The sequence below is a fragment of the Balaenoptera ricei genome, chromosome 2, assembly GCF_028023285.1.
Source record: "Balaenoptera ricei isolate mBalRic1 chromosome 2, mBalRic1.hap2, whole genome shotgun sequence".
Lineage (NCBI taxonomy): Eukaryota > Metazoa > Chordata > Mammalia > Artiodactyla > Balaenopteridae > Balaenoptera > Balaenoptera ricei.
This window is the reverse complement of record NC_082640.1, coordinates 96,948,767-96,965,007: the sequence shown is the minus strand read 5'-3', so window position 1 is coordinate 96,965,007 and position 16,241 is coordinate 96,948,767. Positions and strand designations below refer to the sequence as shown.

Here is a 16,241-nt window from a genome sequence, read left to right as displayed (position 1 = left end):
AACACCATCACCAATAAAGGCAAATTGGAAAATAAGGCAGTTATAAACTTGAGGGGGACAGGTGTAAAAAAATGAAATACTCTTAACGTATTACTTGTCTCTGAAGTCGATATTTAACAGTCACGATAAAGTAAATACTAACTGCTGACTTACACAAAAAATTGTTACAAAACTATTGGCAGAATGGGGTGGAGAGGGGGTTAAGAGACTTAATCCTCAACTACTCTAATTCAGAAGGTCATTTCTATGCCATAAAAAAAATAAATAGCAACATATAATTTAGAAACAAGGAGGTAGATTCCAATAGAAAGAGCCAAAAAAAGTTGGAAGTATTGCCCCTGAGGAGTGAGAGTTGAGGGAGGGTGTTTGCGGAGGGGTTGGGAAGGGATTGATGTTTTTCAGTGTAGACCTTGAAAAAGCATTATATGGAGAAAACTTTTGATTAAAAATTAAAGGAATGGACGGAAAAATCAGAAGACTTTGAGATCATATGCAGGGTCCCGATGGAATAGGCAGTGAGATCTCTTATCATTCATTCATTCATACAACAAGTAGTTATCAAGCACATTCTGAGGCAGGCACTAAGCTAGGCCCCAGGAATACAATGGTGAATGAAGACACATTTGGTCCCTGCCCTCTTGGAGCTTCTGTCTTCTAGAGCAAATAGACAATGAACAAGAAAATAAATACGTAGAAGAGATACAGATGGCAGTAACAAGTGGTGTGAATAGAAAACAACTGATTGTGTGCTAGAAAATGGTGGTGAGGGAAACAAAGGGCAGCTGCTTCAGTTGTTTGTCAGGGAAGGTCTTTCAGAGATGAGTGAGACTTGAAACACATGGAGCATAAACCAAGGAAGGATGTGTACAGACTCCCAGGCAGGAAAGGCTGGTGGGTCTAGAAACTGTTAGAATGCCACTGTGGCCAGGAGCAGCAGGGGAGAGCCAGATGGCTCTAGAGAAGGTTGAAGAAGAGGGCCCAGATCACCTTGCTATAGGTATAAATTTGGGGAGTCCTCAGAGTACAGATACTCAAAGCCATGGGTGAAGAGTGTAAATAGATCATTCCTCGCACAGAGGAATTCCAGCATTTAAGAGGAAGAGCCTCGGGGCTTCCCTGGTGGCGCAGTGGTTGAGAGTCTGCCTGCCAATGCAGGGGACACGGGTTCGAGCCCTGGTCTGGGAGGATCCCACATGCCGCGGAGCGACTGGGCCCGTGAGCCACAACTGCTGAGCCTGCGCGTCTGGAGCCTGTGCTCCGCAACAAGAGAGGCCGCGATAGTGAGAGGCCCGCGCACCGCGATGAAGAGTGGCCCCCGCTCGCCGCAACTAGAGAAAGCCCTCGCACAGAAACGAAGACCCAACACAGCCATAAATAAATAAATTAATTAAAAAAAAAATTAAAAAAAAACAAACAAACAGAGGAAGAGCCAGTGAAGGAGACCGAAAAGGTGGGGCCTGTAAGGAAAGGCACAGCCAGGAAGTCTGAAAACTTCCCCAACAATTCCCTAACATTTTTGTTTGTCATTTTCCTAAAACTGCCCTAGAGTTTGTATTTCTTTTGACAAAATGCATTACAATCTAGTTTTGAGATTTTAGCGTCAGTTCCAGAGGTAAGTGGAGATACTTGTATCCTAGAAAAATCAATTTACAATTACCTGAAAAGTTATTTACCCATCTCCACTGTAAATTATACCAGTGTGGCCCGGAACCTTTGTTCGAATCACAGCCACAGGGGTCCTCCTCTGTGCTCTTGTGGGGTCATCCGAAAGAGTGCTAGGATTTCAACCGAGAGGTCCCCGTGGTTATCCTCAAGACTGTGTCCCCCGCCCCCTTTGAGAATAAACAACACTCCACAACACTCCAGCTTGCACTCTTCAGTGTTGGAAGGAAATCGAACTCGCTGCCTTGCCCACCGCCTAGGGCGCAGCACTGAGCGGTGACCGTTACGGGCATCGTGATGCGGTTCCGTGGCTGTTGGGGCCCCTGAGATTAGAAGCCGGCGAGTCATGGCCGCGGGCTGCACCGCCCCAGGTAAATCGGCATAGCGCTGGGTCCGGACCTCGGAAAACCAGCGCTAGATGAAAGGTGAGGGTCGACAGAGGGAGGCAGAGGCAGCCGGAGGCAGCAGCGAGATTCAGGGCGCCGAGTGCACAGCTTTCCGCGAGAACCCGGGCCTACGCCCGCCCGAGGGCTGCTGATGCGCCGCCTCCGTGCGCCCCTCGTCAGACGCCGGCGGTTACTGCTTCCGAGGTCATTTAACTGGGACGCGTCTTTCGGTGCAGACTTGGCGCGCGCCTGCAGGAGCGGCGCCAACCTGCGCCCAAACCCGGGCAAATGACTTCCCTCTGCCCTCGCTCAGTGCTCGGCTACCATTTCCTTCCGTCTTTGCTCCGCTCTGTGTTTAACGGCGCGCGCCAGACAAGACCGGGGACGGAGGCCGCAGGGCTCTCCTGGCCAGGCTCGCCCCTGGATCCCACCCCGCGGAGGGCCGTGCAGCTCCCGGCGCTCCGGCCGCTGACCAGCGCCCGCAGTCTGAGCCGAGGGTGCCGCAGCGCCAGTAATGTCGGGGCCCAGGCTGGAAGAACACGGCGTGGGGAGGCTGGGAGCCGGCAAGCCAACAGTCAGGACCCGAGGCAGCCCTTGGGCTTTGGGCGTTGGGGGGAGTGGGAGGGACCGCAGCCCCAGCGGCGCGGGAGCGAGTTCATTCGCGTCTCCTCATGGGGAAGGGGAATGGTTTTCTATTTTGGGGTGAGGGCAAGGCCAGAGAAGCTGCCACTAACTTTGGATCCATGCATTGAGTTTGGAAAGCTTTAAAAGGCTCAGTGCTTTCTGTTCCCAGATCTCTTCCGAGGACGATTTCCAGCCCCAAATTTGAGACCCATCTCCCCTCTCAGCCAGAACCGTGGGCTCGTCCGAGGGGGTGGGGGTGGGGGCGGGGCGGGGAGTTGTTGGCGGGAAGTTTAGAACCGGCGCGCTGCGCTCATCCTGCTCTCTCCTGTTCCGCATGTTCCCTCGTGCTCACATTCTGCCCTGCCATGCCCTGCTCTCAAGAGGCACAAGTCATCTCCCCCAGCAAACGGGCCCGGCCTGCGGAGGAGGGCGGCATGCGGCTCCGCTTTGTCCGGCTTTCGGAGCACGCCACCGCTCCGACCAGGGGGTCCGAGCGCGCCGCGGGCTATGACCTATACAGGTGAGTGGGCGCCCTGTCCGCCCGCGTCCCCGAGGAAGGCCGGCCCGGGCGAAGAGGCTGAGAGGGCCGCCTTCTGTCCCGTCATCCTTACCTCTCGCAGAGAAGTCCCAGTTCCCGAGGTATAGCGCTCTCAGCTTAGCTTACATTCCAGCCCGCTGCTGCCAAAGCTTGAAACAGCCGCTTAAAAGTACAGAAACAAACGCTTTTTGCATTATATAGGGTTTCTGCCTTTTTTTTTTTTTTTTTTTTAAACATCTTTATTGAAGTATAATTGCCTTACAATAGTGTGTTAGCTTCTGCTTTATAACAAAGTGAATCAGTTATACATATACAATATGTTCCCATTTCTCTTCCCTCTTGCATCTCCCTCCCTCCCACCCTCCCCATGCCTTTTTTTAATGTTGAAAATTTTAGCTTTCCTCTTTAGCATAAACTAAATACGGATTTGGGCAGAGTGTGGAGTGGTAAATACCAATGAATGTCCGCCCAGGTGTTATTTATTTTGCAACATTTATTGCACCCTTTCTAAGTGGAAAGTAGAGATGAAGAAGGCCCACTTTGGCCTTCAAGGAGTGGCCTGAGAGTGATGCTGTGCTCAGTAGAAAGAAAAGCCACAGTAGGAGCCTAGGTTCTTAGGTAATAAGGTAGCTAAGAAAGATTAATGAAAGTTGCTTCTGCCTTTAAGGGTTAGTAACATTTCTCTATATGTCCGTATTTAGGTTCACTCCGAGGACTGGAAATTTCCAAAAGGGTCCAAATATGAAAAGCAGGGATGTTGGTAATACTACCACCTTCTCTCTTGTACAGCACTTTTTACCTGTACTAAAAACTGGCACATGTGCTATTGTATTTAATACTCAACAACAATCCTGAAGTAGATGAGTGGTACTTTTTACAGATGTGGGAGTTTGTGAAGAGATGAATTGATTGCCCAAGGGCTTGAATATAATAGAATTTTTGACCCTGAATTCAGTGCTTTTTTTCCCACTTGACTACTGTCCCCAGTTCTTAGAACCATTAAGGTAGGTGAAAAGTGATATTGGGGAGGAGGGGGTGTTGATTACATGACTAAATCCCAAGCCTTAGGATTTATTTTAAAGCATCCCAGATAATTCTAATGTGAGAACCACTGGTCTAAGTCATAAGTACCACAGAAGGGAAGAAAGGAGTATGTGATGATAGTGGGAGAAAAGAAGGAAAAAGAAAAGTGAGGTATAGACTGTTGTAGCTGAAATGGATATAGTTCAGTCCCTTACTTTCATGAATAAAAGTAGAGTGATGTACACTGACTACACCATATCTGGGCGCTGTTGTGAGTCTTAGGAGAGACTTCGATTTAAGATACTTTGTAAGCATCCTCCTAACACAGGTGACTTTCTGTATACTGAAATAGACATGGAAATATCTCTTCGATAAATTAGAGTTTTAACTATTTCAAGAGAGGAAATTCCAATGAAAGAAGTAAAAATATAGCACCACTTTACCAGTCTTAATTAAGGGCTCAAAAGTAACTTCCAGTTCTGCTTATTGTAAAATCTCTTAAATTTCTATCAAGGAGAGGGCTACAGTAATAACAAAGTAGCAGTATTTGGTGGGTGGACCTTAGAGAATCAGTTCCTCAGTAGTGTCCATCTCCAGGGCCTGTTCACAGTGGTCAGCTCTCTCTCCCTCAGCCAGTGAAGTTCATGACCACCGCTTGGTAAGCTTGGTATACTACCAAGACCAGAACAGATGCAACACAGCTGAACCTACCCCCCGCCCACCACCACCATTTATGTTGGCCATCTATTTTCTCCTTTCCTTCTACATGTTTTCCCTAATGATTAGAGGATTGTTGTGAGAATAAAATGAGTTATACAAAGCAATCAGAACTGTGCCTGGCACACAGTAAGGGCTTAATAAATGTTAGCTATTATTTGCTATTATCTACCCTTCTTTCTTGGTTCTTTATTTTCCTCTTTTCATACCATGTTAGTGAAGCATATACCTTTTAAAGTCTGCCTTTCAGCCCCCTCCTGCTAAATAATTACCTCAATTTGCCAACAAAATTTTGTTCAGGGGAGAATACATTTACATGTCACCTCTTTCACCAAAAAATGCACAGAGGATTACTATATCTAAATACCAGTTATCTTTCATTATTTTCCTAGTGCCTATGATTACACAGTACCACCTATGGAGAAAGCCCTTGTGAAAACAGACATTCAGATAGCTCTTCCTTCTGGGTGCTATGGGAGAGTAGGTAAGTGATTTGAGACACAGGTAACTCCTTGTCAGGCTCTTCCTTTGTGATATGTTCTTTCATCTTAGTTTCATTTGGGGTATAAATGAGGGAAGGGGTATTGCTCCGCCTGTGTCCTAAAATAAAGACGTGCCACCTGTGATGGCAATTGCAGTCATTTGAAAACTTTCCTTTACATATCTACTTTTGCCTCTATCGCTTTGCTTTTTTTTTTTTATTCTTTCAGTTCCTTTACTTAAGCTTTTAGGACACTCACATTGGCCCAGGAGGTTGTTTTCACAACTACTCACTGTGAGAAAAACTGAAAGTATAGGTGATTTTTAACTGGTGCTTTTTCCAGTCTTACCACCAACTCCCCCTTCAAGGATCAGATTGCATATGAAGTCAGATTTCTTTGTGAAGGTGGTATTTGTTTTATAAGAAAAAAGAGGCAGGCTCAGGATAATGGCACATGGCATCTTATGAGAGTAAAGTTTCTAACCCCTGAAAACATCAGGCCCCTTAGCCTTTCGCCCTTTGGGTATCCTCTCATGGGGTGTGCTAGGTAAGGGATGCACTTCAGTGCACTAGAGGGAAATGCCTCACAGTGGGAGGAGAGAGGACAAAATGCAGGGCAGGTCAACAGGTTTGACTTTTCTGCCCCGAGTCAGTTGTCACTATAGAAAGAGTTTAAAACTTCTTTTCAAGAGCATAATTACTTGCTAACTTCAGAGTAAACATAAAGGAGCAAATGGAACTGTGATCCCCGGGGGAATCTTGTTAGCCATGAGTCAGAGAACTGCTAATACTTCAGCCTTTAAAAGAAAAATGAGATGAGCTCTCTCTTCATCTCTTTTTGGCAGCACTGACTGTATTTTTAGTGTATTTTTGGGGGGGGGCAGTTAGGAGATGGGGTGAAATAACAGTGAAGGCAGGAAGGTGTAGCATTTATTGACAAAGTGCCTGATTTAGGTTATTCTGGAATAAAATACTAGAAGTTAGGGTAATTAATGGTAGGTCTGATGCTCAAGTCAGCAAGAATAAGGTATAAACTTAGCTTCTTACTCTGGTTCATGTTTCATACAAACATGTCTTTTGGCATCTGAATTATGAGTAGAAGTTCCAAGTTCTAGGCTAAGCTCTGCTACTCTGTGGTTGCGTTTATGCCTCTCTCTCTCTCTCTGCCTTCTTCCCAGTATGATGTTCCCATCCTGCATGTTCCCATGTATGTCTGTTCCCATACTGCAACATGCTCTGATTTCCTACCTTAAAATAAAAGTCTTCTTCCTCTGCCCCATGTCCCTGCCAGCTACCATCCTCCCTTTGTGACCAGACGTCTGGACAGAGTTGTCTACAGTTGTCCCCACTTGTTCACCTCCCAGTTCATTCCAGCGGTCCACAGCTTCCCCACCATAGATCCTCAGTTGCCTAAAGACATGCTGGAGTGGTTTAACTTGGTTTTGAATCAAACCTTGTCAACATTTTCTAAACTGTTCTTTTCTACTTAGGTAATACAATGTGATAAATACATTTTTAATTCAGAGCCATCTGCTAAGATTAAGATTCGGATACGGATGTTATAGGAGATGAGAGCGACATGCTTAAATTCTGTCAATTATATTCAGTATTGCCCTTCCCTCTTAAGACAGTCAATTTCTCCTTTTTTGTTTTGTAGCTCCACGTTCTGGCTTGGCTGCAAAACACTTCATAGATGTAGGAGGTAATATATTTACATTTTTATTCTGTAAATATTTGCAAGTGCTTACTTTGTCTTTGCTTAAGAGGCAGTAATCAAATGACAAATTTTATTTTTATCATCAAGAAAAGAAAATGATTTTTGTTGTGTCTTGCCTTTTAGAAATTTCTGTCTCTGAAGTTACAACTATGATATAGTTTTAAATGCTATTTGAGTATGTCTAATTTTTTAATGACCATTATGTGAAATGCATGTTATTTTCCTAATAAGCTAGACACTATCTGACAGATAGGATTTTGCCTTGGTTTAGTGATAATCAGCATTTAGTCCAAAAATGACTCTATTCATAGAAGGAAGTTTGTTATTATAAGGAAAGGAAAAGCTTTTATATCATTATTTAAGCAACTGTAGTGAGTGCTTCTCTAACAAGACATCCTGGCCCTCGGATAAGTGCATATGCTAAATTCTCCACCTCTTGCCGTTTTTACAAAGCTACTTTTTAACAGACCAGGAAACTGGCTTAGAAATGAGCCCAAGTTGGGACTTCCCTGGCGGCACAGTGGTTAAGAATCCGCCTGCCAATGCAGGGGATACGGGTTCGAGCCCTGGTCCGGGAAGATCCCACATGCCGTGGAGCAACTAAGCCTGTGCGCCACAACTACTGAGCCTGCACTCTAGAGCCCGTGAGCCACAACTACTGAGCCCACATGCCACAACTGCTGAAGCCCATGCGCTCTAGGGCCCATGCTCTGCAACAAGAGAAGCCCGCCCATCGCAATGAAGAGTAACCCCCGCTCACCGCAACTAGAGAAAAGCCTACACACACCAACGATGACCCAGCACAGCCAAAAATAAATAAATGAATAAATTTATTAAAAAAAAAAAGAAATGAGCCCAAGTTGACACGTTAAAAACTGGAATCCATCCATATTATTCCAATCCCCTTGTTCTTTCCACTGCAGTTAAATACTGTGAATCACCCTGCCCCTTCCCTCCACCAGCGGAACCCTGCCCTGAATTAGCTCACTGTTACCTGCACTTCAGGGGTTAACATGTGGCTGAGGCCTGTCCCTGGGCTGTCTCCCCATGGTGTCACTAGATGGTGCTGTGGGGCAAGTCGGGAGCCTAAAAGTAGGTCTTAGGGACTGAAGAGGAGCAGAGTTTGACTGAGATGGACGGACCTCGGGGGCTGAGGATTGCCTGGGTTCAGTTATGCTTGACTTTCAAAAATACTTTTACAAGGTCAGTATGGTCACTTAGGCCTATAACTTAAGGATGTAAAAGACTGTATGTATATATTTTTAAATAAATTTCAAAGGGTTGTGAAAGGAACATGAGCTTTGGAATAACAACAGGATTTGGGCCCCAGCTTTGTCACTAACAAGCTAGTTATTACTTAACTTTTCTGAGCCTCAGTTTCCTCATCTGTAACAATGAAAATTAGTGTGTTTGTCCCTGAAGGATGGGAAGATTGAATGATAATGTATCTAATATTTCCTGTCCCTTAGGGACTTATCAGATCTTTTATTTTTTAAATGGAAACTTTTTTTCCGACTTTGTTACTAATTTTTGCTCTGTTTAAAACAATCCTCTGAAAAAAATTCATGTAAAAGCAGTGGAAAGTTAGTTTGCCTGGTGGTTGGTGTGGTATTATTCACACAATCACATTGTGGTGTGTTCTTGGATGCATAGTATCTTAGAAATGTCTGTTAGGCACAAGTTTATCATAGTTGGCCACAGTTTTTATTTCAGAAGAGGGATGTTGTTAGAAATCCCAGGCTGTAAATAAGGGTCAAAGGGAAAAGTTGAGTATGCAGGATTCCGTTCAGAATTCACATCTGGTAGGTGTGGATAGTTTTCACTAAAGAGGGTTTCCAACAAATGACATGCCAAAGTCTTGACACAGTAAAACTTTTGCCTGAAGTCAGTTAATCACTCTGCCAGTTCCAATGCATGATTTTTCCAGTGATAACTTCAAAATACTTTCTGCTTTCTCATGAAGAGAAATATCCCTGATGTTTATGTCCCTTATGTAGAAAAGGAGTAAGTCTTGGGTTTTTCTTGAAGGTCAGTTTGCCTTTGAGTAATAAGTAATAAATGAACTTAGAACTATTAGATTTTTTTTTTATACTATTGGCATTCATACTTAAAAAAAAAGAAAGGCCTTTTTTTTGTTATACATTTCAATTGACTTCAAATGACTTCATTTCTTTTAGTTAAGGACTTTTCAAACTTTTGTGTGCCAAGCATAAAATCTAGGTAGATAATCTGGCTTTGCAGAATTCAAGACACCCAAACATGTAAGTGTGATAGGACTACTTTACAGATACATAGCAAAGGCCTTTACAAAAGGGAGTGTTTTTGTATGGTAGAAGATACCATAAAGTAAACAAATAAATACTTGCAAGTCATATGAAAAAGAGTTAAATATCCAAACAGATAAGAAAAAAACAAAACTGATCATAAAATGTACAAGAGGACGAGCAAATGTGCGATGAACATAAGGAGGAAAAAAGCCGAGCCTCACTAGTCATCAGGGAAATGTAAATAAAGCCATGAGATACCATTTTTTACTCATCAGGTTGGCCAGAATTTAAAAGATTGCTACTATCTGGTACTGTCAGGGAGTTTGGAAATGGGCATTCTTAAATGTCGCTGATAGAAATTTGAATTGCTATACCTTTTTTGCAAAGTTATCTAGCGATATCCATTAAAATTTTAAATATACACACCCTTCAACCCAGGAAAGTGCTTTTTTGAAACTATTTGATGAGAATAAAAAACACTAATAACTCAAGAACGTATGTAAAGGACTGCCTTGATTATTATGGGAAAAATGTGAAAACGACCTGAATGTCTGATGTTACATAAGAGAATAGTTAGAAATAACGGTGCTGTATTTCCATATCTTGGACCTAAAAGAATGACTTTTAGATATATTACTCCCCAAGGATATCAATAATATTTTAGGTGGAAAAAAATGTGTAAAATAGATTATTGTTAACATTGGCTACCTGAGGGAGGGTCGGGGCACATTATTGGCCTTTACTTCATATGTATTTGTACTATCTGGGTGATAAAACAAGAGTTCAGAAGTCAGCCCACATTGCCTTCCTCTGATGCATTCTAGGTGAATGTACTTCAGCACTCCCACAGGGAGATGCCAAGGCCTCGTGTGGCCGTCTGTTCCGGCATGGAGGGTATGGAATGACCTGCTGCCGAGGGGCTCCTTCGTTACCTCTGATCCCAACTGTTCCTGCAGCTGAAACTTCCTGCATCTAGATAATATAGAAAACAGCTGGTCTCATTTTTATATCCAGTCTTTCAATAAATATCAGGGACTAACTTAATGATCAACTGGCAGTGGGGAAAGATGCCAGGCTTCAGTATTTTTTGAATTGGTCAAAGTTTTATTGCTGTAGAACCAGAAAAGAATACTGTTTCCTTCAGTCTAGACATGATATGAACCACTTTCCGCCACTTTTATACTCACCCTTCTCACTGTTAAAAATGTGTTTCTCTTTAATTCAAACTCTTAAAAGTGTTGTATCAGGAACCTTTTAAGAAGTGCTTAAGTTCAGTTTCACTTATCCCTAGTAATTCACGCGTAAACCACAGGGGTTCATTTAAACTTCTACTCTAATCCACTGGAAAAATCTAAAATGTTGGTTTTCTGAATATTTTTCTCCATGGTGGAACTTTTTAAAATTTTGCTTTTTTTTTTTACCCCTACATGAGAAAATTGAAAGGGGATGCTTACCCTTGTTCTAAAAAAGAAAAAAAAGTTTTTGTCAGTTGACCTTCAAATAATTATGAGTCTGACCAACCAGCATTAGTGCCCATTGAGCTAAATTCCTGATTCTTTTTCTTTTCTTTTCTCTTCTTTGATAAGAGTTTTGTTTTGTTTTTTAAAGAAGTGAGGTGTTAGTAAGAAGCTGTAAGATGTGACATGGAGCTATGTTTAATTAATTCACATGAATCCTATCCAGCATTTTACAAACTGGGGGGAAAGAATTAACATGTATAAAAGGAGACAGGCACTGAGGGGGATGAAGGGAGTAGGAGAGTGGCTGCTAACAGGTAGGGGGTTTCTTTTTGTGGTAATAAAAATGTTCTAAAATTGATTGTGGTCGTGTTTGCACAACTTTGAATATGCTAAGAACCATTGAATTATGTCTCAATATTAAAAAAGGAAATGAGAAGGCCTGGTGCACCTATACTATCTGTGCTTGTGTTTATGGAAATGTTTTGGATTCTTGGCCCAAAGATAAGTGCTAGCAATATCTGGTAAATGTACTTCTCTGGGCCAAGGCAGGGCCCTGGCTCAAGTTTCTCTCCTGCAAAGATTTGCTGCCTTTGTGTTTATAATCTCAAACAGGTACTAATTACACACGGTTCTGTGTAAAAGTGTACTCATTATTAAGCTTATGTGCTAATGTCTTCTGAGAGATCATGCTCTGAGAAAGGCTGGTAGCTTAAATTAAAAGGAGAAGAAGAATGTGAACTGAACGATTCAGCTCCATTTTCATTATAAAAATGGAATGTTCTGATATTTGCTAGACTGCTGCTTAACATTGACTTATTCTACTGCAGATCTTTAGGCTTTTTGACATTTTTATTTATGACTCAATCATATTTCAATCTGGATGTTAGTGGGAAGTTGCTACCAGGAGAAGCCTTTAAAACCCAAATCATAATTTTCTCCTAGTCTTTTGGGCAGGTGTGCCACAAATAGACAGTAGGATTGGAGAGAGCAATTCAGGATGAGTTGTCTGAGATGCTAAGTGCCTACTCCCAATTTAGAGTAGGTAGTGGTCACAATTTGTAAGGATGACAGGTTGGAAAATTAGGACCACTTTCTTAATTCTTATTTGCATTTTAGTAATTTCTTAGTTTTGAGGCTCTACATAGTACCAGAGCAAGATTCACATATTCGTTTTAAGGATAAAACTCTCAGAGCTACTTAGGAATGATTTTGAGGTAATCATATACCCTTAGTCTTTCGGTACCATAAACCAAACTAATATTATTTTCCTTTTTTCTAGCTGGTGTCATAGATGAAGATTATAGAGGAAATGTTGGTGTTGTACTGTTTAATTTTGGCAAAGAAAAGTTCGAAGGTATGTCAAATATATGCAGTCACATAAGTGCAGTGAGTTTTCCAAGTTTTGTATGTCTAAGTAACACATACTAACTCCTCTAATTCTCACTGTACTGTACAAGGCAGGATACAGAGAATGCATCAATATCAGTAATAAATTGTTTTGTTTTTTTCCTTTGAAGTCAAAAAGGGTGATCGAATTGCACAGCTCATTTGTGAACGGATATTTTACCCAGAAATAGAGGAAGTTCAAGTAAGTATCATAAAAGCTGAATAGGGAATAAATGATGTAACATCTTCAGTGAAGGAAAAACAAAATTTTGAGGATTTAATATGGTATTTGTAACTAAATACAGATCTTCCTTGACTTAACAATGGGATTACATCCCAATAAATCCATTGTAAGTTGAAAATATCTTGAGTTGAAAATGCACTTAATACACCTAACCTACCGAACATCATAGCTTAGCCTAGCCTAACTTAAACGTGCTCCGAATGCTTACATTAACCTACAGTTGGACAAAAGCATCTAACACAAAGCCTGTTTTATAAGAAAGTGTTGAATATCTCATGTAATTTATTGACTACCATGCTGAAAGTGAAAAACAGAATGGTTGTATGAGTACAGAACAGTTGTAAGTGTTACCAGTGGTTCACCCTTGTGATGGCATGGCTGACTGGTGGCTACAGCTCGCCGCCATTGCCCAGCATCACAAGAGTATCACACCGTGTATCACTAGTCCAGGAAAAGGTCAGAATTCAATATTTGGGGCACAGTTTTTACCGAATGCAAATCACTTTCGCACCATCATAAAGTCAAAAAATCATAAGTCAAACCATCCTAAGTTGGGGACCATCTGTAGTAGAAAATGTGACTAGTCCTATTTTAGGCAAAATTAAAATCTTAGTATTTCTTGAAATGTTTTCCATAGCTATTATACAGCATTACTTTGGATAGTAAACCACTGAAATAGCCTGTGAAATTCTACTGTTCCCTTAGCTTTTTTGGAACTTATTCAATATTTTAATTTCTGAAACTTTAAAAATTTAATTTTCTGTAATCTCCTTTTTGAAACAATGGTATAGCAAGAATAAAAGTCTTACAAATTTGGAGCTGGAGAGAACTGAAAGAGGATCTGAAATTAACTACATGGCTTACTACCTTTATGTCTTTTCAGGTTTTAGATGACACTGAAAGGGGTTCGGGAGGTTTTGGTTCCACTGGAAATAATTAAAATTTATGCCAAGAACAGAAAATGAGAAAATATACTTTTTCCTTGAAAATAAAGACTTTGCTTAAAGTGTTCTGGTGTTTTGCACTTCTGTAAACTTAACAGTTTTAACTTCTAAAAATACTTGGTTCTCTTATGATCAAGGAAAGGATACCTCTGTTGGGATCACATAGAAACTTACTTTCTTGTGTTTTTCTGCATTTGACTGTTATATAAATCTGTGTGGTGACCTCACACAGTTTCTTTTAAATTAAATGCACATCAGTTACCCCAAAACCTGTATTATTTAATTCGCTATATATTACCCCTTCAGTAACTTATTTTTTAATTGCTTTATATATCATAAGCAATGCCTTTCATTCAATAAATTTGAATTCTTTCACAGATACAAATTACTGTATAAACTGAACTGAAGGACAATAAAAAGAAGTTAAAATTATTCCTAATTCTTCCCTTCTCTTCAGTGATCTAAAAAATGTCTTTTTAAACTTAAGATTCTTTGTGAGGGTGGGAAGAAGAGAGTCCTCAGTTTATTATTTTTATTTTTAGGTTTTTCCTTTTTTTTTAACCTCCCTTTTTTGTAGACCCCAGGTTAACTGGGTAGAGGTGTGTTTGTGAAAGGAAATGTAACTTGGGAATTTCCAGTTGGTTGGTTCTTCTGAATTTCATTCTATCAAGTAAACTGTAGTTATGTGAGTTTCCCTCACTGAAGTAGCAGGAATAGGCTGCATCCAAGAAAATATACAATTTAATAGGGATAAATAGATGTAAAAGAGGTATGCTTAGGCCACTGGGTTTGTCCAAACCAAGCACCTTTGAGTAAGTCTCGGCAGCATGAATTAGCTTGAGTAACATCTATTGCAGCCTTCTTTTTGGTGTGCTTTCCTTTTCTGCATTTCCCAAACCCCTTTACACCAGGATTTTTTCAATCAGATGCACTAGTGTGAGACTCAAAAGGCATCATTTTGCAGGTGTGGGTCATACAGATGGAATGCTTCTGGAGCTGGCAGCTCTTTTGGCCACTCAGTTCCTGGAAACACAAGTTAGAGGTTTTTTTTCTGTCCTTCTAGTGATTCTCTAGGCCATTTAATACCCTGCAGTGTAGTGTTTTCCATTACTCTGGAAATGTAACTATGGGTCACGATTCATTAGTGAGTCATGAAATCAACTCAGTGGGTCATAACTAGCATTAAAAAAAAAAATTGAATAGAAAAACTGCAGAGGACAACATGTCAGATGGGTAAAATTGTGAAGATTATTTGAATTATATATTTATGTGTGCATGTTTGTACTGGGTCATGGTATAAGTTATTTCTGAAGTCAGTAAAATTTAAATAAATTCTTTTCTGCTAAACTAGCCAGTCAGGTTCTCTGAACCCTGACCAATACATAGTAACAGTTGAATACGAACAAAGAGTATGATGTGACTACCAAGAGATATGGTCTTAGCTTACACTGTTAACATTAAGTCCACTATATTAAGCACTTACAAACTGCTCATTTCTTTCTCATAACATGCCTGTGGGAGAACAGATAAAACACTTTTTGTAGATAACAAAAATCGGCTCAGAGACATTTCAGCTAATGATGACCACTATTAAAATTCAGGTCCTGTGGCTTCAAAGCTCATGTTCTTTGCAGTATCTTCAGTCTTTCGAGTGGTAAAGAGAATATAGAATGGAAGAGATGGTTAATGAAAATCTTCCTCTAGTTTGTTCATACCCGGAATATGTTTCCATCTTGGTACCATCCTTAAAGGAAGATGCTCAGATCTAAAGCTACTCTAAAATTAGAGACCAGAATGATATCCATGGGGTATAGATGAGAGACCTGGTGTGGAGTTTTTTTTTTTGTCTTAAGTTTTGGTTTTTGTCTGGAGAAGTGTATTTGTTGGGATGGGAGGAATGGGGTGGGGGGTGAGAAGGTCCCAGGGATATAATAGATGTTCTTATAGTCTAAAGACTCAGGGAATTAGGCTTGTCATATGTGACCTGAGAGACTGAAGCTAGGATCAGTGAATTTAATCTATAGAAGAGAGTGGCTGTGAGATAACAGAAAATAGATATTGGTCTCTGACCCCCTGGTGATAAGAACACTGGGAGCATCTCTTGTTCTATATTGGTCTTTGACCTCTGTTCCTGACACGGATGGCTCCTGAATGAGGGCTGGTCACTGGAAAGACGGACCGAGACATGATCAGAAGCTTGGAATTTTCAGTGCCCACCCCGTGCCCCCCCCCAGCCCCATTCTCTTGTGAAGGGAGAAGGGCTGAAATTGGAAGTAATCGTGGATCGTTCCAACGTGATGAAGCCTCCATAAAATCCCCCAAAAAATAGGGCTCAGAGAGCTCACAGGTTGCGCTGGGAGAGTGGTGCGCCTGGACAGGTTATGGAAGCTCCGTGCCCCTTCCCACGTATCTTGCCCTCTGTACCTCTCCCATCTGTATTTTCACCTGTATCTTTTATATCCTTTTATAATAAACTAGTAAACATTAGTGTTTTCCTGAGTTCTGTGAACTGCTCTAGCAAATTAATCGACCCCAAGGAGAGGAGGTCTTTGGAACTTCTGTAGTTGGTCAGAAGCACAGGTGAAAACCTGAGCTTGCAGCTGGTGTCTGAAGTGGTGGTGGGAGGGATGGCTGGGGGAGAGTGGTCAGTCTTATGGGACTGAGCCCTTAACCTGCAGTATCTGAGGCTATCTCCAAGTACACAGTGTCAGAATTGAGAAATTGTAGAACATGCAGCTGGTGTCAGAGAATTGCTTGGTGTGGGAAAAAGCTTGCACACGTTTGGTGCCCAG

The 16,241-nt window shown here is 41.5% G+C and overlaps 1 protein-coding gene and 1 long non-coding RNA gene across 7 annotated transcripts in view; one reads left to right on the top strand and one right to left on the bottom strand.

Moving 5' to 3' along the window:
* LOC132359410 (uncharacterized) overlaps nucleotides 1–2,629 on the bottom strand; it is an 86,284-nt gene extending 83,655 nt beyond the window's left edge. For both annotated transcript variants that reach the window (XR_009500839.1, XR_009500840.1), the window contains exon 1: nucleotides 1,658–2,629. This is a non-coding gene — a long non-coding RNA (uncharacterized LOC132359410). The remainder of the gene's footprint in view (nucleotides 1–1,657) is intronic.
* DUT (deoxyuridine triphosphatase) lies at nucleotides 1,905–13,515 on the top strand. Of its 5 annotated transcripts, none has more exons than XM_059913351.1 (7): nucleotides 1,905–2,033; nucleotides 3,054–3,192; nucleotides 5,343–5,434; nucleotides 7,089–7,133; nucleotides 12,155–12,229; nucleotides 12,393–12,463; nucleotides 13,389–13,515. In XM_059913351.1, the coding sequence occupies exons 1-7, from the start codon at nucleotides 2,009–2,011 to the stop codon at nucleotides 13,443–13,445; spliced, it is 504 nt and encodes a 167-aa protein (XP_059769334.1). In that variant the 5' UTR covers nucleotides 1,905–2,008; the 3' UTR covers nucleotides 13,446–13,515. The 5 variants fall into 5 exon arrangements, 4 of the variants coding, with proteins under 4 accessions (XP_059769334.1, XP_059769335.1, XP_059769331.1 ...); XM_059913352.1 differs by having other exon boundaries at nucleotides 1,998–2,087; XR_009500838.1 differs by lacking the exons at nucleotides 1,905–2,033; nucleotides 13,389–13,515 and adding exons at nucleotides 2,234–2,622; nucleotides 10,240–10,309.
* Nucleotides 13,516–16,241: the final 2,726 nt, after the last annotated feature.

Excerpts from the sequence above, each read along its gene's own strand:
- DUT (XM_059913348.1), top strand. The coding sequence starts at position 2,337 with ATGACTTCCCTCTGCCCTCGCTCAGTGCTCGGCTACCATTTCCTTCCG. Across the intron at positions 3,193-5,342 it reads GCGGGCTATGACCTATACAG|TGCCTATGATTACACAGTAC; the intron begins GTGAGTGGGCGC and ends TTATTTTCCTAG. Across the intron at positions 7,134-12,154 it reads ACACTTCATAGATGTAGGAG|CTGGTGTCATAGATGAAGAT; the intron begins GTAATATATTTA and ends CCTTTTTTCTAG.